Here is a 21,765-nt window from a genome sequence, read left to right as displayed (position 1 = left end):
TTAATAAAAAGGTGAAGTCCCTTCCAGAATAAGAAAATGCTTAATAGATCCAGGAATCAGTCTAACAATGCATAGACAAGTGTTCGAGGCGATCACAAAAGATAAATCATTTTGATTGTAGTCAAATGAAAATCCTTTGTATTTGATAATATATCAATGAAAATCTTGTATGAAAAAAATCAGTACCATAAGGATAAAAACAGAACAGCCTTGCACAATTTGCTGCCCGCAGGCTGCTTGCAGTATGCCAAAGGATTTCAGGTGGTCTGCAAAAAATGCAGAGGAAAACATCCTTTGCATGTACAGGAAATCCTCTGCCATGCCAGAAGCGGCCAGACTGTGAGCTGCCCACGAGTTATGCAGGCCTAGAATATAAGCTACTGAATTGGGAAAATATCTTGGCATCAGATCTGTCTCATATCCAAGAGCTATGGGCAGCTTACACAAATATACAAGACCAAGAACTGTTTTGTAGTCAAAAGATTTGAACAATAATTCCAAAAAAAATAATTTTAAAGACTTGGAACAACCATAGGAAAAACTATTGCAAATCACAAATAATAAGGGAAATGAAAAAAAGAAGTCTTCATCTTTTACCTCAGGGTTTCCTACCGAGGAAATTAGTAAAGATGTCAAAAGATGAAAGTAGTATTTGGGAGACTGGAGATAGAAATTCACAGTTAAAACACTGGCTAGAGATTTCAATTGATCTAACCATTCTGGAAAGCAATTTGATATTATCCTCCACACCCACCACCCACCCCACCTCAAATTTTTTTTAAACAAAGATGTCCATGTCTTTAGCCCATTCCTCCATTGCTAGTCATATATCCCAATGAAGCCTAGTCAGAAAGGTGCCATATAGACCAAATTATTCATAGTAGCACTTTTTGGATGAGAGAGAGAGAATGAGAATATATGTCCATTGGTCAAATAAATTGTATTATATTAGTTTAATAAATATTACTATATAATAAGCATGACAGATATGAAGAGTTCAGGGGAAAAAAAACCCTGGAAAGACTTACATTAATTGATGTGGAGTGAAGTTAGTAGAACTAAAAAAAGCAGATACCACTTCACCTCCCTCCACATTCCAACCCTGTTCAGGGAGCTCCAGTGGCTCCCTGTTATTTCTAGGATCAAATAATCCTTCTGTTTTGTATTTAAAATTCTTTATATCCTGGTCCTTTCCTTTCTTTCTGGTCTTCTTATGTTATACTCTTCCATGTATGCAGCTATTCCAACCCAGAATACATTCTGTCTCTTTGCCTTTACATTGGCTATCCTCCATCTCTGGAATGCTTTGCTCCCTTCCCTCTTAGTTTCCCTGGGATTCCTTTAAGACTCTGCTCAGGTCTCACCTTCCTTGAGAGGCCTATACTGTCACTTTCATTTATTAAGTGCCTCCTGTGTGTTAGGTAGTGTGCGAAGCATTTAAAACTTCATCTCATTTGATCTTCAAAACAACTCTGAAGGAATATTATTCCTATTTTACAGATGAGGAAGCTGAGGCAGGCAGATTTAGTGATTGGCCCAGGGTTACACTGCTAGGAAGTGTCTGGGGTTGGATTAGAATTCAGGTCTTGCTGACTCTAGGTCCAAGACTTTATCCACTATGCTACTTAACTGTTTAGTGACAGTGATCATTTTCTATCAGTCAATCACTTATTAAGTATCTACTATATTCCGGGTGCTGGATATATGCTAATGAATTATAATATTGTATATATCTCAGCTATATAGCAACAACCAGAGTCAAGTAAAAATTAATCATTAGGTCATAGCTATTATCCTCATTATCTTTGCTATTATCACATACAGTTGCATTTCTGATAACGCAGAATTTTGTAATGGAAGGCTCCCTTACATTCATTCTTTTTAAAAACTTGATCTTTTTTTGTAATCTATTTTTTCCACTACACAGACTGCCATTGAGAAAAGCTTTAAAAACTGAGAAGTTTCATCCCTTAATAGAGTATATAAATGCTTGCTGTTGTTGTAGTTTTAGTAATATTTGAAAATGTAGTTCTTTTTCTGCACTGTATGCCAATGACCTCGCTGTCAGGAGGTGAATTGTGGGTCTCATCTTCAGTTTTTCGGACTTGTGGTTTATGATTGTGTTGATCAGCATGCTAAAGTCTTTCAGAGTTGTTTTTCTCTGTAATGCTATCATTGTATAGATTGTTCTAGTTTTAGTCACTTTAGTTTGTATCATTTTACAGCAGTCTTTCAGGTTTCCTCTAATATTGTCCATTTCATAAAATTTTATGACAGTAATATTTTGTTACTGTCACATTACAACAGTTTGTTTAGCCATTCCCCAATAGGGAGATATCCCATCCTCCCATTTTCCAACTTTTATCTCATGAAAAGAGGTACTCTAATTTTGTACTTACAGATCCTTTTCGTTTTTCTTTGATTTCTTTGGAGTGTAAGCCTAGTAATGGTATTACAGCTGGATAAAAGGAAATGCATAGTCTGGTAACTTTTCCCAAACTGCTTTCCAGAATGGCTAGACCAATTCAAACCACCACAGTATATTAGTTAATCTGTAGTTAATCTGTTTCCCACAACCCCTCTACCATTTGTCATTTTCATCTTTTGTCATTTTTATCATGCTAATATGTATGATTTAGTATGTCAGTTACCTTAATTTTCATTTGCCTAATTATTAATGATCTAGATAATTTTTTCTAATGATTGTTGATAGTTTAGATATATTCCTTTGAAAACCATCTATTCCTGTCCTTTGACCATTTATCTATTGGATATTGGCTCTTAGACTTAGAAATATTATTTAGTTCCTTGTATATTCTTAGAAATGAGATCCTTATCAGAGAAACTTGTTACAAAGTTGTTTCCCTCAGTTAACTGTTTCCCTTCGAATTTTTGCCATATTGGATATGTTTGTCCAAAGCTTTCTAGGAAAAGTCAGAACTTCAATAGTTCTTCTGATACTGGATCTAGTGCTCCTGAAGCAGTGTTATAGTGGAGAGAAAGAACATTGGGCATGGAGTCACAAGGCACCTACTTGTGAATTTAAACATGGTTTTTACTAGCTTTGTGAATATGTACAATTTCTTTAACATCTCAACTCTATTTTCTTCATTTGTAAGTTGAGAATAATATGTACACTACCGACCTCACAGGGTTATTATGAGGATGTTATTTTGTGAAGTTTAAAGTACTTCGTATATAAATGTAATTTGCTACTGACTACCATTTTTTTTTTATTAGATCATACTCCATGGAATAGAAATAAATATTTCAGGTCTATTCAGGATACAACTCTTGAAATATACCATAAGAATTCCCCTTTATTTTGACAGGCTTTTGGAAATGCAAAGACAGCACATAATAACAACTCAAGTCGCTTTGGCAAATTTATTCAAGTAAATTACCAGGAGACTGGAACAGTTCGTGGGTAAGTAGCATTTAACAATATTATGAATTTTAGAGCTTGTTTGCTTTTTATTTTGTCTGTTTAAAAAGTAGCAAATGAAATCTGTATTTGCTATTTAACAAAGTATAGTCACTTCATTGTATTTACATTTAAAGAATATTGGTCACTTGTCCTTTGTCATTGCTAGTACATACATTTGCTGTTCGTTGAAGGCAAGTGTCTCTCCTGATTTTGTCAGTCAACATCAGTGGCTCCTTGTTGCCTCCAGGATCAAAAATTACCTTTGCCATTCCTCTCCTCTGACACTGTCACCACTGTGGTACAGGGGCTCTCCTCACCTCACACCTGGAGTACTGCAGTAGCTGCTAAGGGCTCAGGGGTCTGCCTGTCTCAAGTCTCTTCCTACTTCAATCCATGCTCCATTCAGCAACCAAACTCATTTTCCTAAATGCGGATCTGACTGCGTCACCTCTCTATTGAACAAACTCCAGCAGCTCCCTGTTGCCTCTCTTTGGTTCAGAGCCCTCCAAGGTGTAGCTTCCCTTACTGACCTCCTCATTCCAGTCTTCTTGCATCTTACTTTTCACCACATACCCTTCAGTCTGGCCTTCTGGTTATTCCATATTCTCTTTCACTTCTGGGCATTTTCTTTGGCTATTCTCTATCATAGCACATCTGCCCATTTAGGACTAGGATACAAACCTGCCACTTCATCATGAAATTTTTCACCTCTGATAATATTGCACTTCAAATTATTTTCCTCCAATTGATTTTATTTTCCCAATTCTGTTAATTGTGGCATCTGCACTCAAGAAGAATATAAACTAACAAGTGAGCCTGAAAAACTTCAGAACTCTTATAAATATAGTGACCAGCCATGATTTCAGCAGATCTGTTGCCTTTTTGCAGAGAAATATGGACAGTAGATGTGGAATGAAGTATACCTTTTCAGACATGGCCTAGGTATTGATTTCATTTTGATCAATTGTGCTTATTAGCTGTAAATGAAGGTTCTTTGCAGAAGGGAAAACATATCACTAAGTAGTGACAGTGCTATTAAAAATGGCATTAATAAAACAGATTTTCTTTTAAAAAAAGTAATGCATCCTCCCTTGAAATGTAGTATACTTGGGTCACTTCTTCCATACCCTTGGTCTGTTCCCTAATAATTCAGTGTTCTGCTTTACTAGGTTCATTTCCAGAGTTCTCCCCTGCCACTATTATTTGGTAAACTTTTTTCCTTTCAGGTTCACATTATCTGAATTTATCACACAGTTCAAATTCAACTGGGCACTGTATCTCTTGATTCCCTATGATATTCTTCGATTCTCATTTATTTCATTGCTTGACTCACAGTCTTTATCTTGTCTTAGATTCCTGCCTTCATATTATATACAGATTGCTCCCTCAAATTCTCCTAACTCCTCAATTCCCAGGTCTACTAATTATATACAATATATTCCTCCATTCCACCCTGCTCCACACAGAGATCATATCCTTCATGTTAACTTTGCCCACAAGTAATACACTTGCATGTTAATAAATTCCAAAATTCCTTAATCTGATTTTTATCATTTCATCATTTTATCAATTTTTATCAAGTGAGTCCACTTGATCATGGGTTTTTACCCACGTCTTTACCTATACCTTATTGGCCTCTAGCTGTTCGTCATTCTTACCTTGTCCTCCATTCCCTTATTCCTCTTATCATTTTCAATTCATCATCTCTGGACTGGGTACCATGACCTCCCTTTCCCTTTCTTGACCCCTTGGAGAACCAATTCAGTGCTCTACTATCCCTTACTTTCAAATCCTTTGTCCCTTTGTCCCATTACCAGTCCTGTCTTGCCAAATTTCAACCTGAATTGCTGCTTTCTTTCCTTCACGTGACTCGGTACAGAACTGAAAGAAAACATAAAATTGTGCTTTTTGAAGTACAATACTAGTATATGCCATTTGTCTCAAATAGTCTCTCACTGCAATAGCACAATTCATTTGATTCTTCTTTGATCAATTCACTTTCCCACTCTCCACAGCAACAATTCAAAAGGTTATTTCACACATTCTTATTTATTCTGTAGCCATTCATGCCACTTCTCCCCTCCTCATCTCTCCTGAGGATCATATTTTATATTTCACTGATGAAAATGAGGTCATTCATCAAGAATTCTCTTTTGTCCTTTCCTCTTCATCTCACATCACTGAAATTTTATCTTCTCTGTCAGAGTATGCCTTGTCCTTTAAGATGCAGTTGAAATCCATTCTTCTGCATGAAATTTTTCCTAATCTGTAAACTCCTGGTACGCTTCCCCTTTTAGATTGCCTTGTAATTTATTCAATTCATACTTACGCTGTATTTTTCTGTACTTGTTGTCTCTCCCTAGAATGTAAGCTTCTCATGAGTGTGGATTGCTTAATTCTTTGTGCTTAGATGCTCAGCACTCTGGATAGCTGCAAATAAGTACATGCTGATTGATTGATTAATTGATTGATTGAAAAACTAGATATATTAAATAATGTTCCATATCCCATTGATGATAAGGGAAAAAATGAACTAAACATTTATCAAATAGGGAATTTAGGGATGCTGATGAAGAGGTAACTTGTATTTCAGTTGATTTAAATTTGCTGAATTAGGTAAGATACTGTTATTATTTAATATCATTGTGGATTGCCCTTAAGATTTTGCAAATATATGAAAGCTCTGAACTTCATAGCAGCCAGAACTCAGTAGTAATTGATAGAATAAAGTATATTAATAATACTTAATGAAAATTGCATAAAAAGCTATATGTTCTTTTGTATACTTATGTGTTAAGTATTAACAGATATTATCTACTGTATGTTAAATGTTTTCCGATAATTTTATCATCATTTTTTTCCCTTACAGAGCTTATGTTGAAAAATACCTGCTGGAGAAATCTAGACTAGTTTATCAAGAACACAATGAACGGTAGGAACTCTGTGTGTGCGCGCCTATTTTTTTTCCCCATAGAGTCTCTGAATCAGACCCCTAATTTTTTAGGTTTCAGTTATGCTTATTTAGATACTGTTCTTATAATAAAGTGACACATTTGTTGCTAATGATCCTTCATATTAAACCTTAACATCACCTATCAATGACCAAGTCCTGGATGCAAATAGAAGATGATTTTCAGTGATGTGTAGGACTATTGTCCCTACAGACAACAAAATTATGTACAGACCACTGGGGAAAACAGCACAGAAACGTAAGAAACACATGGGCCAGTGACAGACATAAAGAAACACATGCTTACCCAGACAGCAGCAGAAAGGTAGAAGTAGAGACATTAACACAGAAATGTAGAAATGTGGTCTTTTGGGAAAAAGATATCTTGCAAAGGATGAATTAGTTCCCATTGAGAATGTTTGCCCTAATCTCATTTTTAGTTTATCTTGGTTTATTTTGGTCTGTGGGGCTTTTAGAGAGGAAATATATGAGCTAAAAGCTTTGTACTGGTAAAAGTTATTAAAAGGGAAACCACAACAAATGCAAAGGAAATCAAGAAAATGGTTAGATATGTTGTCAGTAAAACTTAGACTATATAAGGGATTATTTTGAAAAAAGATATTTCTTTACATACTCATTAAATAGGCAATTGCTAACATAGCAAGGAGATATCCCAAAATGAATTTGCAGGTAAAAATTTACCAGTATCATTTGAATTTACCTGTGAATTTACCAGTATTCAGCCTTTATGGTATTATAAACTCTTTCCAGATAGAGAAAGATAGAATGCTTTATTATTCTCTCTGAAGCAAATACAGTTCTGATTGACATACACAGAAGGGATAAGACAGACAAAGGGGAGTACAAGTTAGCATTATTAATAAATACAAAGATATATAATAGATTTGTGGTGTTGTCATCTTGGGTTACTCTTAGTATGGGGAATCTCTCTGTCATTATAGATTACAGCCTGTCTTTGACTAGAGAAATCCTTTACCTGAGGTAGATAAAGATTGTGTGAGTGGTGTGTATTTATTTTTTAATATATTATTGTAATCTCTTTACATTGATAAATAGTGCTATAACTGGAGTCAGAAGATGTGGATTAAAGTTGTACCTCTCCACACACACACACACACACCCATATATATACAAAGTATGACCACATACACATATACGCATATGTATGTTTATATAGGGAAAATGTTATCTATAACACTCTCCATACACTATGCCATGCTGTCTCTCTATCTTTAATGAGAAATGATGCAAAAATACTAAAATACTGGTAAATAGATGACAGTTACATATTAACAAAATTGTTCATTTTGGTCAAATAGGATTTATATCAGAAATGCAGTGGTTCAGTATTAGAAAGCAATCAGTATAATAAACTTCATGAAAATCATAAGATTACGATTAACTTCAGAAGCTTTTGATAAAATATAATAGATATGTTACAAACATTAAAAAGTGTAAGCTTGGAATAGTTTTTTTCCTGGAAAAAATTTACTTGAAACTGTGAACTAGCATTATACATTAAAGGAGTCACAGTAAGGCCTTTCCCACTAAGAATATGAATACTCTCCACTTGCACCATCATTATTTGACACTATTTTAGAAATATTTGTTATATCTTTTGGCAAGATGAAGCAAGTAAAAGAAAAACCTGAAAGAAGATACAGTACTATTACGGTACTTTATTAAACTGAAGGCAACAAAAAATTGCTTTAGCGGTCGAGCAGGTTATAATACAAATTCATAAAACCGTGAACAGTTCTATATATCAGTAAAATATTTCAGAATAAATTTATAGGAAGTATAAGTAATTATAAGGAAGTAATTATATCACTTTTGTAATAAATTTTGTTAAAATGTATCAAACACTTGGGCATTACTGTTATTAAGACATTTGCAAGATGGAAATAAAGAGTATTATAAAGTAATTTTAACAGAAGTATAAAGGATGAATGAAGTAATTGGAGAGACCCACTGTATATGGCTTTGTTGAGCTAATACAGGAAAGATAACAGTATTACCTAAATTAATCCGTATATCTAAAGTAATAACAATCAGACTGACAATAAGGGCTATGCCACAGAATTAGCTGTAGTGGTAACAAAATTTATTTTGGTGAATAAGAAGACAAGAATCACCAGGGGGCATTACAGGGTAATGGTTTTATTAAATGCTCTCACAGTTGTCAGGTTTTAATATATTTAGTATATTTTAATATAAATGGGTAATTGTCTTGTTCTGGGCAAAAGAAAAAAAATAACTTAATGCAACAGTTTACTACCTTTGTATGTTGAATGTCCTTCATCCTTAACCTGCTTATCTATAAAATGAGAAGACTGTGTCTTCATGTCCTCATGTCCCTTCAAACTTTAGATCTACAACCTATTATCCTTGAAATTAAAAAAAAAAAAAACAACTTTCTAGGTGGGTTTATTTATGGATGAATTCTAGCAAATCCTTAGAGAGCAATTAACACTTAGATGACATAAATTGTTCTAAAAATTAAAGAAGGCACTCCGCCACATGTCTTTTATGAGATAAATATGGTCCTGATTTCCAAGCAGTGGAAGAATAAAGCAGATAATGAAGCCAATATCATTAATTAATTTTGATGTAGAGATTTTAGTATAACGCTGTAGCAATATTTCAAAAGTAGTCATTATGACCAAGTTAAATTTTTATTGGGGATGCAATCAAGGTTCAATATTAAGAAAACAATTGACATAATCAGTCATTTAAATAATATGACATTTATTTATATGACATTTATATATACATATATTTGTTTGTATATTTGTATATTTAGTTAGATGGCATAATTAGTCATATAAATAATAAATTCTAGAGAACCCATGAATAAAATGCCTTAGACAAAATGCAATTCTTATCTATGATAAACATTCTAAAAAAATAAGCATGAAAGGATCCTTTAATTGTCTCAGTAAGTTTTTTGTTCAGTTGTGTTCAACTCTTTGTGGCTCATTTGGGGTTTTCTTGGCAAAGGTACTAGTGTTTTGCCATTTCCTTGTGCAACTCATTTTACAGATGAAGAAACTGCGGCAATCAGAACTAAGTGCCTTGCACAGCTTCCAAAAGCAAATAGGTGCCTGAGTCCAAATTTGAACTCAAGAAGATGAATCTCTCTGACTTCACCCCTAGTACTTTGTTTACTGTGCCACCTACCTGCCTCCAGTAAGTTTAGCTGTAGATCAATTCTATACTGTTATTTGACACAGTGTTGGAAATGTTAGGTGTATCAATAGTACAAGACAAAGAATTAGAAGATAACTATTAGCAAAGAGAAAGCAAAATTATCTTTTTCCATATATAAGAGGTTGACTTACTTAGGAATCCCTTGATTTAGTGAGGAGTCCTCATTAATAGTTTTGATAAAGTAGCAGGATACAAAATAAGTCCATAAAAATCATGAGTATTTCTATATATTACTAACAAAGTCCAGGAAGAATCGATAGGAAAAACAACTATTTTAAATATAAGTATAGATTGCATGGAAATTAACCTATCATGACAAACTCTGGACTTAGGAAAATGCAACTTCAAAACACTCTTTACAAAAACAAAGGAAGACATGAATACTTGGAAAGATATTCATTGTCAAAGTGTGAAATACACAGAATGAAGTAAACAGAACTAGGAAAATAATAAGTGTAATGAGTACAACAGTGTATATGGAAAAAATGGTAGCTCAAAACTGAGTCCGCTGAAATTATATTGATTGACTGACCTTGGCTCCAGAAGAGAGGTGAAAATATATTCCTCCTCCTTTAGGATTCTTAACCAAGAAAGAAATGGGGATAATCATAAAAGATAAAATAGATTTTATTGAGTATGTTGCAATAAAAATTCTGAGAGACAAAATTCCTAGCATGATCAATTTATTAGTTAGGTTAGCAATAACCAATAAATTGAGTCAGTGGACTTTCTTGATGATCAAAGACCTGGTGTTAGGGCTGACAGAGTCTTTTATAAGCAAGATGATAGAGCAAAATCTCAAGGAACATAGGCATATATAATTGGCTATTAATGTCATAGTCAGAATTAAGATTACATCATTTGGACATCCCACCCCGCCCTTTCTGAAACCTCCTTAACCACAGCCAAGACATTTGATTCTAGTCAGAAGGCAAAAGGAGCAATTAGGTGGCACAGTAGACAGAGTGAGAGGCCTGAAGTCAGAAGACCTGAGTTCAAATGTGTCCTCATACACTTTTTTTCATAATATATATTTTTTGTTTTAACTTTTTTTAAAATTTCATAAAATTTATTTGTTTTCAGTTCTCAACATTCACTTCCCAAAAATTTGAATTCAAAATTTTCTCCCTATTTCTTCCCACCCTAGGACAGCATGCACCCCATCCACCCCTTCCTCCAATCTGTCTTCCCTTCTATTAACCACCTTTCTTCCATCCCCCTTCCCCTCTATTTTACTGAGGGCAAAATAGATTTCTATACTCCATTGCCCGTATATCTGAATTTTTAGCGTTCATTATTAAAGCTTTGAGTTCCATATTTTCTCCCTTCCTCCTTCCCCACCTGTCCTCATTGAGAAAACAAGCAATTCAGTATAGATCATACATATGTAACAATGCAAAGCACTTCCATAGTAGTTATGTTGTAAAAGACTAAACCACATTTCCCTCTGTCCTCTCCTGCCCTCCATTTGTTCCATTCTCTCCCTTGACTTGTCCTGCCACAATAGTGTTTGCTTCTGATTATCCCTTTCCCCAGTTTGCTGTCTCTTCTCTTCTCTTCCCTCCTCTGTTCTCTTCCCTCTCACCTTCCTGCAGGGTAAAATAGATTTCCATATTCAGCTGAGTGTATATTATTCCCTCCTTAAACCCAGACCACCAAGAGTGAGGCTCACTTATTTCCATTCATCTCCCCCCTCTTCCCCTTCATTGTAGAAGCTCTCTCTTCCCTCTTGTATGTGAGATGATTTGCTACATTCCACCTCTCCCTTTCTATTGCTCCTAGTACTTTCCACTCAAGAGTAAATTCTAATTTTTTTAGATACTCTCCCTTTATATTCAGCTCAGCCTATGCCCCTCCATGTATATATAAAAGCACATGCACTCATGTACATATCCACACCCACACATAAATAATGTATGCCTATATATAACCTACATATGTGTGTATATATGTGTGTGTATACATACATATATATGTATGTGTGTGTGTGTATATATGTATTCCCTTTAATGACCCTAAAACTCAAAAAAGTCTCATGAGTTACAAATAACATCTTTCCATGTAGGAATACTTCAACTTTAGTGAGTTCTTTAGGCTTCTCCTTCCTGTTTATCTTTTCATGTTTCCCTTGATTCTTGTGTTTGGAAGTCATATTTTGTATTCAGCTCTGGTCTTTTCACCAAGAATGCTTGGAAGTCCTCTATTTCATTCAAATTTCATTTTTTCCCCAGAAGTATTATACTCAGTTTTGCTAATAGTTGGTTCTTGGTTTTAGTCCTATCTCCTTTGATCTCTGGATTATCATAGTCCAAGCCCTTCCTGTAGAAGTTGCTAAATCCTGTGTTATCCTGATTGTGTTTCCACAATACTTGAATTGTTTCTTTCTGGCTATTTGCAGTATTTTCTCCTTGACCTGGGAACTCTGGAATTTGGCTACAATAGTCCTAGAAATTTTTCTTTTGGGATCTCCTTCAGGAGGTGATCGATGAATTCTTTCCATTTCTGTTTTACTCTCTGGGTTTAGAATATCAGAGCAGTTTTCCTTGATAATTTCTTGGAAGAGAAGATGTTGTCTAGGCTCTTTTTGACCAGGGTTTTCAGGTAGACCAATAATTTAAAATTATCTCTCCTGGATCTATTTTCCAGATCAGTTGTTTTTCCGATGAGATATTTCACATTGTCTTCTATTTTTTCATTCTTTTGGTTTTGTTTAATGATTTCTTGATTTCTCATAGTCATTAGCTTCCATCTTCTCCATTCTAATTTTTAAAGACCTATTTTCTTCAGTGAGCTTTTGAACCTTTTCCTTTGGCCAAATATGCTGTTTAAGGCATTCTTCTCCTCATTGGCTTTTTGGACCTCCTTTTTTTGGAGCTCTTTTGCCATTTGGGTTAGTCATTTAAAAGTGTCATTTTCTTCAGCATTTTTTGGGGTCCCCTTTAGCAAGCTGTTGACCTGCTTTTCATGATTTTCTTGCATCATTCTCATTTCTCTTCCCAGTTTTTCCTCCACCTCTCTTACTTGCTTCTCAAAATCCTTTTTGAGCTCTTCCATGGCCTGAGACTATTGCATATTTTTTTTGGAAGTTTTGAATGTAGAAGCCTTGACTTTTATGTCTTCCTCTGATGGTATACTTTGTTCTTCCTCATCTGAAAGAATGGAAGAAAATACCTTTTCACCAAGAAAGTAACCTTCTATAGTCTTAATTTTTCCCCTTTCTTGGGCATTTTCCCTGCTAGTTACTTGACTTTTGAGTCCTTTTTCAAAAAGTGGAGGGTATACTACCCTAGGCTTCTGAGGTTTTGTGCAGCTGTTCTCTGAGATACCTCTGGGGAAATGTAAGTTCTCAGTTCCTCCAAGGTGGCGCAGTCAAAGAAGAGGAGGTTACTCCTCTCCTGGCCTTTGCTCTTGTCTGTGAGCAACCACAAGCACTCTTTTTCGCCCAGGATTTGCAAGTATGATTCCCTCTCCACTGCTACCACCAGCTCTACCACACCACCACCCCAGGACTGCCACTCAGGACTGAGACCCAGATCAGCCGCTCCATTCCCCCAGGGTCTTTAGACCAAGAACTCCAAAAGTGGATGTTGCTGCCTCATTGGCTGCCACCGTCCTGGAGCTGGGGCTGGGGCCAGACCTTGCTCCCCTCTCACTCAGGTGAAAGAGCTTTCTTACTGACCTCTGAAGTTGTCTTTGGTGTTTGTGGGTTGAGAAATGTGGGAACAGCGGCAGCTGCCCATGACGCAGTGCTCTGAAGCCTGCTCCAGTCCTGTCCTTGCTGTGTGGCCCATGCTGAACTGCGCTCTGCTCCAAGCCCAGTGTGATAGACCTTTCCTATCAGCCTTCCAGGCTGTCTTGGGCAAGAAATCTGTTTCACTCCTTCATTTTGTGACTTCTGCTGCTCTGGAATTTGTTCAGAGTTATTTTTTACATGTATTTTATGGGCTATGGGGGGAGAGCTTCTACAGGTCCATCCTTCTACTCCATCATCTGGACTATGCCCTGCCTTGCAATTATTTTTAATGAAAAATTGATTAATTCAGTGCTTATTTAACTGGGAAAACAGGCTTGGTATTCTACTATTGGCAGAACTTTAGAATGGGAAAAGAGACTTTTGGGAAAGCAACTTCCCATTTATTAAAAAACTACAAAACCATTTAATCTCTTTGAATTCAGTAATTTTTTTTCCCCTTGCTTTTCTAAAATTCTTGTTTTTATGCAAAAAGAAGCCTATACATTTTTTTGAATGATGCAAAAAGAGTAGGAGAATCCATGTACCCCAGGATTGAAGTATGCAGAACAAAATGGTCATATATTAATAATGTAATTTTACTGTTGCATGAGAAATGACAAAAATGAGGAATGTAGAGAAATACACAAAACAAGGCAGAATATAAAAAGGATAAATAGAGCTACAATATACACACTATTTCAGTACTTTAGTGGATCTGTGATTTTGTTTATGTATTCCTTTCTTCTCCCTGTGGAGGTGACAACCTATGCATTTCTCACCCTGTGTCACACGTACTTCAATCTTTAGAGGAGTCTGTGCTCTCATTGATGCTAGGAAACTGGTGTAGATCTCTGGATTAAAACGAAAGAGAAAAAACAACCCATACATGCCTTCTCATCTCTGTACCTCTTGTCACTACTTTTCTTTGTCTCTTCTGTGTTCATTCTTGGGAATTTGTTAAATGTAATGGGAGATTTTCTTGATTTCATCACATTTTTAGTTAGCAGTACATGGACTTTCCTTTCTAATTCTTCCTACATCACTGGTATATGTTCTTTTATTTCTTTTTATAACGAGTTGACTGCTGGTAATTTCCTCGTAGTTTTGCTCATTGTGTCTATATCCTATACATTCTAATTTTTTAAAAAGCATAGTGTGATACCTTTTGTTTTCATGTTTGTTCCATCCCTTTAACACCTCTACATACTCCTCACCCCTTAGTTCCCCTAGTACAGAAAAATATTTAAGCAAAATCAGTGTATGTGATTTGGAACCTCACATACCACATTTTCACATTCATTCCTTAACCTCCCTTCTGAGAAGGAGGTATTTTTCAGGGTTGAGATTGGACACTAAAATGAATGTTAGACTGACTTTTAGCTTTGTTTTCATTTATATATTCTGTCTCTACACACATACACACAATTTATGTAATATATTCACTGTATATATAATTCCTCATGTTAGTTTTTCTTCATTAAGTATCAGTGTGTTTTTGTTACTTCAAGTTTTTTTCTTTGACTTCTTTGGGGTGCATGCACAGCAGAAGTGTTGGTTCAAAAGGTATACACACATAGTAACTTTTCTGAAATAATTTCTGATTGTTCTACCACATAGTTGAATCATAATCAGATGTCAGGGAAATGAAGCAAACCATAAATGAACAACAAAAAACATCCTGATCCACATAGTTTTGTCAGTACATTTTATCTAACATGGAAAGAGCATGTATTCTCTTCTCAATAATAGGGGAAGAAATTGCCTTTTGCATCATTTAATGTCCAAATATATTTTGCTCTAATGACAAATTTTAATTATTTATTCATTTTCATGACAGGAACTACCATGTGTTCTATTACTTACTGGCAGGAGCAAGTGAAGAAGAGAGAGCAGCATTCCACCTTAAGCAGCCTGAGGAGTATCATTACCTCAATCAGGTGGGACTTGGAGAGAAGGAAGGCATTTTGAAATGTTGGATATTGTTATAAATGTACTCAGTTTTTACTAATGTTTGTTCTTTGATGTAGGTAATAGTTACTGAATAGAATAGTTAAAATACTAATTTTATAAAATTTATAAATTTTACATTTCTATTTATTATTACATTTGTTACATTTCTATACATTTTTGATCTCTTAGGTTTAGGGTCTGAAATAAGAATTCATATTATTTACTTTTTGCATATTTTTCACATAGAGAAGGATTTTTATGTATTATGATTTTATTATTTGTGTAACTTTCTGATGAACCTACAAACTATTTACATAGACTAGACTCTTGGTGGAAAAATCTCCACCCTCCTTTGCAGTTTGAATGTTGTTACTAATGATGTTACTAATAATCTTTTGCCAAGTTTTCATGTAAAATGTGGTTTACATATTTCTAAGTCTTTAGTATCTAATTCCTTGCATAATTTCATGGTGGCTTAACTATTTTTCTTTAGTTATGTGACTATACACATATACATATACATATATATATATATACACACATGTACATAGTATCTACTAACATATGTTTGTATACACATAGATATATAAACATTACTTTGTATTGTGATTAGCTTAATGAAGTAACAAGTTTTCTGCTAAGTCAAAATGAAATTCATCACTTATAAGGCATTTCGAAACTTTAGATCTTTTTCTGAAATTATTTTTCCTAGAGCAGATTTAAACAATTTTTTCCCCCAGCAAAACAATCGCAGAGACTCTTGCACATTATTTTCTTTCTTATATAGGTTAGGTAGATTACTTAAATAAACTTAATAAATGTTAATAAATTTGATGTGTTTCACTCTTTGTGATAATAATGCTAGTTGATGATTGATCCATCCATGTTGGGATAAACATTTCCTTTTTTAACAATCCCAATAAAAAGAAATATTAATATTTTTATGCTTAAAGTTTTAGTAATATGAGTTAATACTAGGCATCTGTAAGGAAAATTTTACTAGAAATTAAAGGAATAATTACCTCTAAAGCAAATAACCTGTCTTGGTAGCCTCTTAGACCTTTAAGAGTGTAGTCATAGTAAGGCAAGTAGCAGGTCAAGTATTGTTCAAAATACTGTGTGCTGCATTCCTGACATCAGTTTAAAAATATCTATTTTAGCATGTTCTACCATAACTTTGAAGTATACTATATTCCTAGTAGTACTTTTAGCTTTTTTGTTAAATTAAGTGGTATTTTTTTGGAAAGTTATAATTCATTTCTGTGGCAGTCATTCTCTGGATTCCTTAAATAAACCATTTGGATTATGGTTTTAGCAATTAAGTCCTTTACTTATTACCTATTCTTTTTATAGGCAAATATCCCCCAAAATGGGTTAATCTTGGGCATCCCTGAGCCTGTTATAATAAAAAATGGCTGTCATCCTGTTATCTATAATTTGGACAGACTGGAACTTAAGTATGTTCATTTAAAAATAAGAGAAGAGGAAATATTGATTATCTTAGTGGATGGTTTCCCAGAATATTTTTAAAATTTCTCATTTAATCTTATTGTGAAAAATCTACTTTTATGTTGGTAGTAGCTGTGCTACATGCTTACTTAATTTAAAAGGTGAGCAGGAAAGTTTGTTGTACTTTATCTCTACCTAACTGGATTTGCCTTACTTTCAGATGACAAAGAAACCCCTCAGGCAGAGCTGGGATGATTATTACTATGACTCTGAGCCGGTCAGTATAAGTACATAGGTAGTCTGTGTTGCTGGTGAAGGGTATTACCTTGCTCATTTGATTATTGTCCATCTCACAACTTTGGGAAATCAGCATATGAAGTCAGAACTAGAACAATTAATGATAATTTAGATTACTTGATTGTGTGTGGTTGGTTGAAATTATACCTGTAATAACTTATTTGTATCTTCTTGGTTAATTCTCAAAGCTAGGGTTTAGCCCAGATTCAAGAGGAATATTGATTTTTTAAAAAATTGCATTTGAAGACCAAGATCTTTTTTTTTTTTAAAGAATTAAAAAAATTTTTTTGAAGAGTTAAAAGTAACCTCAAAGTCACTATATTTTATGATGGTGGGACTTTAAAAATTTAATTTAATGAGTGTTTCTACAAACTTGATCAATTTTAATTTTTGAATCATTCAATCTAATGGAAAATGAGTTTAGTGGAATCATAGCAAGATTGAAGTCATTTATTTAATTACTGTTAGTTTTTTTTCCTCCCTTAAAATAAAGGTTCCTTCAAGTGAAATATGCCAAGTGGGTACTAATGCACTGCTTCAGTTCAGCAACCCTGTGCTTAAATTTTAAATCTGGTTTCTCATCAGGACTTTTTTTGAGAACAGGTTTCTGAATTATTTTTATAGAGCACATCTTCATATTTGGATAGTGATTAGATTTAATGTGTTGAAATATGAGGTTCCTGTAGTCTTATGTTTTAAAAAAAATAAACTCAAAACACTTTTTGATCCTATGTATTTTTCAGTTGTTTTTAAAATTAATTTATTTTTAGTTTTCAGCATTCACTTGCATAAAATTTTGAGTTCCAAATTTTCTCCCCATCTTTTTTTTCAATTCTGAGAGAAAATAATTTTGTATATTTTTCAAAGAAATTTTAGTGAACTCTCAGAACACAGCCCTGAGGAAATTACAATGAACTGACAGTACCCATAATTTTTTCGCCTCTGAGCATAAGCAAAACAACTCTTTAAACTTAGCATATTTATTATATCAACTAAGGGCCAATAACTACAACACAAAATAGATAAAGAAAGGGATAAGTGATACTGTTCTTTTTCCTAACCTGTAAGGAAGCAGTTCAGATGTCAGAACTTAAAATAAAATCTTTTCAGGTAATATGCTTCCAGATATTCATCTGTGTTCTCTGTCTCTTCTTTTTTCTTTGCTCTAGAAAGCATTGTTTAAATTCTCATTGTTTATGTTAACTTTTCTATTTATTAAAAATCTAGTTTATTTCAAAGACTTAAAAAGTGATTGCAGTGTTGGCACATTTTATGGGGAAAAGGAAAGGTTTAATTTTACTACTGTTTCTGAAATGTTTTATATTGATTTCCGAAACTATTAAAAGATTCAGTTTTTTAAGTCAGATGGTGATATAGGGCTCATTTAAAACTATTTACCAACTTTTCTAATATATTCTGACAAGCCATAATAGAAATATTAAAACTTGTGTTATGTTCCATTTAGAGTAAGCAAACAGTGCTAAAAATTATTCTAAGTGAATAATAATAGTCTTCATCAGTATATTTCTGTTGAGATCATAGGATAATAATATCAGTTATTTTGTGAGGATATAGCTTTCACTTTTATTCTTTCCTATTATAGTAAAAAAAAAAAAAAGAGATGAGAATAATGTTAAAAAGATAGATTTACTACTAATTGTGATGTGAAATTTGTTCACTGAGATTGTTATATTTCCAAGGCATTAAATTACAAGTGACTAATAGCTATGATAATGGAAAACTTAGATTTTGTTTTTGTTTTGTTTAAATTAGTATCACAGGTTTGTGATGTACTTTTGTTATCCTATTATACACTTCTTATTCCAATAGAATTTTTTTCTACTTGCATTTAAAATCATGAGTTAAAAGGCTAGTTCATTACGAATTTCTTGACTCTCAACTAATACCATCAAATTTGCAAAGTACTCATTACACATACATGATAAGTGATACAACTTTAGTTAAGAGGAATTACATGTTTATGTACTTTAACAAAAATAATACCTATTTCTTTCTTTGTTACTTTTCTGCCCTTTTAAATAGTTGGTATATTTATTAGATTTCATTTCTCCCATTTTGAAAGTAGTTCTGTTCATGTGTGGTCTTTTTCTACTTCATTCCATGTTGCTTTATATTAATATTCCCATATTTGCTTATAGTCTTAACATCTCTCATATTTTAGAATATCATGGATCATTTACTTTGGTTTTCACTATTTAGTATTTTGAGTAAAGAAATCAAAACAACATGCCAAAAGATCTTTATTTCTTTATCATTCTCTGTATTTCATTGGAAGGATATAATTTTCATTGGCTTGATTCTGGAAAGTATTCACTTATAGAATTAGTGATCTTCACATAGGAGTTTCTGAGACCAAACAGTAGGTTCTAAGTTTCCCATTAAAGCAGCCAAGTAACATTTTTTTCATTTCTGTTTTTTACTTGCACAGATAGTTTTCAGTTTAAAAAATGATCATTGAGTTCTCTAAGAATTATGAAGAAAATGAAGCACTTGAATTCTTAAGAAATAATTTTGTATAGTGTATTTACAACCTTACACATATGGATAGCATTTTTCCCCCCAGTGATTTAAAACATTTTAAACATGCCACTCATTCTTGGATTCATATCTCCATGCATTTAGTTGAACAATTATGTGTGTTGTTATAGCAAAATAAATTGCTAAAGTTATTGTTAATTTTTCAGAGCAGGATAATTTCTAATAATGAAGCTAGTCTAAGATAAAATCATTGGATTCTTTTGTTACAAAGAAACAGCTTTGATTAACTTAGAATATACTTCTTTTATTACCTAGTAAAGCTACATGAAAATATTGTGCTAACAATTAATAATAATTTTATGGGACTGTGGACTGTATCTTACTTCCCACATTTGAAAATATGTCATTTGAAAATTAGTACAGTTCACACATGTAACTTTCCCCTCATTGTTACTCATTCTTCATTTCATTGCCCAGTTACTTACATAAGGAGCCCAGAAAGGAATACTGGATTAGCTAAATGGTGTACTGTGTCATTGATATTGGTCCATAAATAGAAATAATTGCTTTAGATTATTTACAATTGTTCAGAATCGACCTACATGTCAAAATACATTAAAAGAGAGCCTTTGTTATTATGAACATCATTTATCCTGATTTGTGAGAAGCAAAATAATGAGAAGAGTGAATTTATTGTTTTGATACACATCTACAAATTCCTGGATATGATTTGGTCATATAAGCAACAGTTATACTTAGTTTTGAATCAAGTAGATAACTTTGATTTTTTTCTATCTTGAACTAGCAGGATTGTTCAACTGTTGATGGAGAGGATTTGAAGCATGATTTTGAACGATTACAGCTGGCAATGGAAATGGTGGGATTTCTTCCCAAGACCCGTAGACAGTGAGTTCATTTGATAAATTCTCTTAAACAAACTTCACTGTCCCTTCTGTCTTTAGAAGCAACGTTATGAAGTACCTTTGAAAAATGTCATTTTAGACTACTGGTAAAAAACATTGTGCAATTTAGGTTATATGCAGTTGTAGAGAATCCAAGTATTAGAGTGTTGTTACGTTTGTTTGGAGGTAATTTGGAAAATATTCTTTGAAAAAGTGAATTTTGAATAGGATTTTTAAAGGATGCAGAAAAAATGAAATGGAAGCCTGTGGAGAAAGTATTTAGCAGACTTTGTAGTAACTTATTGCTGAAGTTCAGATAAGGGGTATAATAAGGGTACAAGGGTGTTAGCAATAAGAACAGAGAAGAGGAAACATAAAAGAATAATTGAAGGGGTAGTCTTGATAGGACAAAAATCTGATATAAGAAGTTAATGATATGGATGATTTATAGATAGCCCCAAAGTTTCAAACTTGGAAAACTGGATGAATTGTGGTGCTATGACAAAAATGGGAATAAGTTTTGGGGAAAGATAATTAGCTCGTTTTGAGATATGTTATACTTGAGGCATTGACACAATATTTAAACTGAGATGTCTTGATAGTTGAAGATGTGGGTCTGGAGCTCAGGGAAAGAATCCACTTTAGAGATAAAGATTTGGCAGTCACAGTAGAAGCCTTGGGGTTGAATGAGGTTGCCTTAGTCAGAAGGAAGAGAGAACAGGGCCTTTAGGGGAAATCCATCTTAAGGAGTTGGGAAGAGGACAAGGAGCCAATAAAAGAGACAGAGAAGGCTCAGTTCTCAGTGGAGAATCATGAGAATATAATGTCTTTATAAGTCAAGGGAGAAAAGAACATCAGGTGGGAAATCAGGTGTGTGGTGTCCAGTAAGTCAAGGCATTAAAAACATGAAAAAGCAATATGTTGGATTTAGAGTTAGAGGACCTAAATGCAAATTCCATCTCTTACACTGCCTGTCAACAAATCATTGAACTTTCTAGACCTTAATTTTCTCATCTATAAAGAGAGGAGGTTGGACAGGATGATTCCTAGGTCCTTTCTATCTCTAAATTTATAGTCTTAATTGTAGGAATATGAGAAGGAGATACTGAAGATAGATGAGAGAGAACAGTTTATTGTTCTCAGGAGGATTCATGAAACATTGAAATCTGTAACATATAAAGGAGTTCTGGGCATGAAATTTTAGGAATAACATTGACCAGCTAGAGTATATTTACAAGGGAGAAACTACAATAGTGAAAGCCTGGGGTATACATCACATGAGGATCAATTGAGCAAAGTGCCAGACACATTGTACATTGATCCCAAC

General features: G+C 33.8%; 1 protein-coding gene across 12 annotated transcripts in view; it reads left to right on the top strand.

The window, feature by feature from the left end:
- The window catches only part of MYO9A (myosin IXA), a 342,794-nt gene that overhangs the window by 109,059 nt on the left and 211,970 nt on the right, over positions 1–21,765 (top strand). For 7 of the 12 annotated variants that reach the window (XM_072627891.1, XM_072627921.1, XM_072627920.1 and 4 more), the window contains exons 3-7: positions 3,333–3,427; positions 6,297–6,359; positions 15,179–15,278; positions 16,961–17,017; positions 20,342–20,442. In XM_072627891.1, the coding sequence (XP_072483992.1) occupies positions 3,333–3,427; positions 6,297–6,359; positions 15,179–15,278; positions 16,961–17,017; positions 20,342–20,442 (416 nt within the window). The remainder of the gene's footprint in view (positions 1–3,332; positions 3,428–6,296; positions 6,360–15,178; positions 15,279–16,960; positions 17,018–20,341; positions 20,443–21,765) is intronic. The other 5 variants (XM_072627923.1, XM_072627904.1, XM_072627924.1 and 2 more) reach the window with 3 other exon arrangements.

The sequence above is a fragment of the Notamacropus eugenii genome, chromosome 1, assembly GCF_028372415.1.
Source record: "Notamacropus eugenii isolate mMacEug1 chromosome 1, mMacEug1.pri_v2, whole genome shotgun sequence".
Classification (NCBI taxonomy): Eukaryota; Metazoa; Chordata; class Mammalia; order Diprotodontia; family Macropodidae; genus Notamacropus; species Notamacropus eugenii.
Note: the sequence above shows the minus strand (reverse complement) of the source record. Positions and strands in the feature narration are given on the sequence as shown.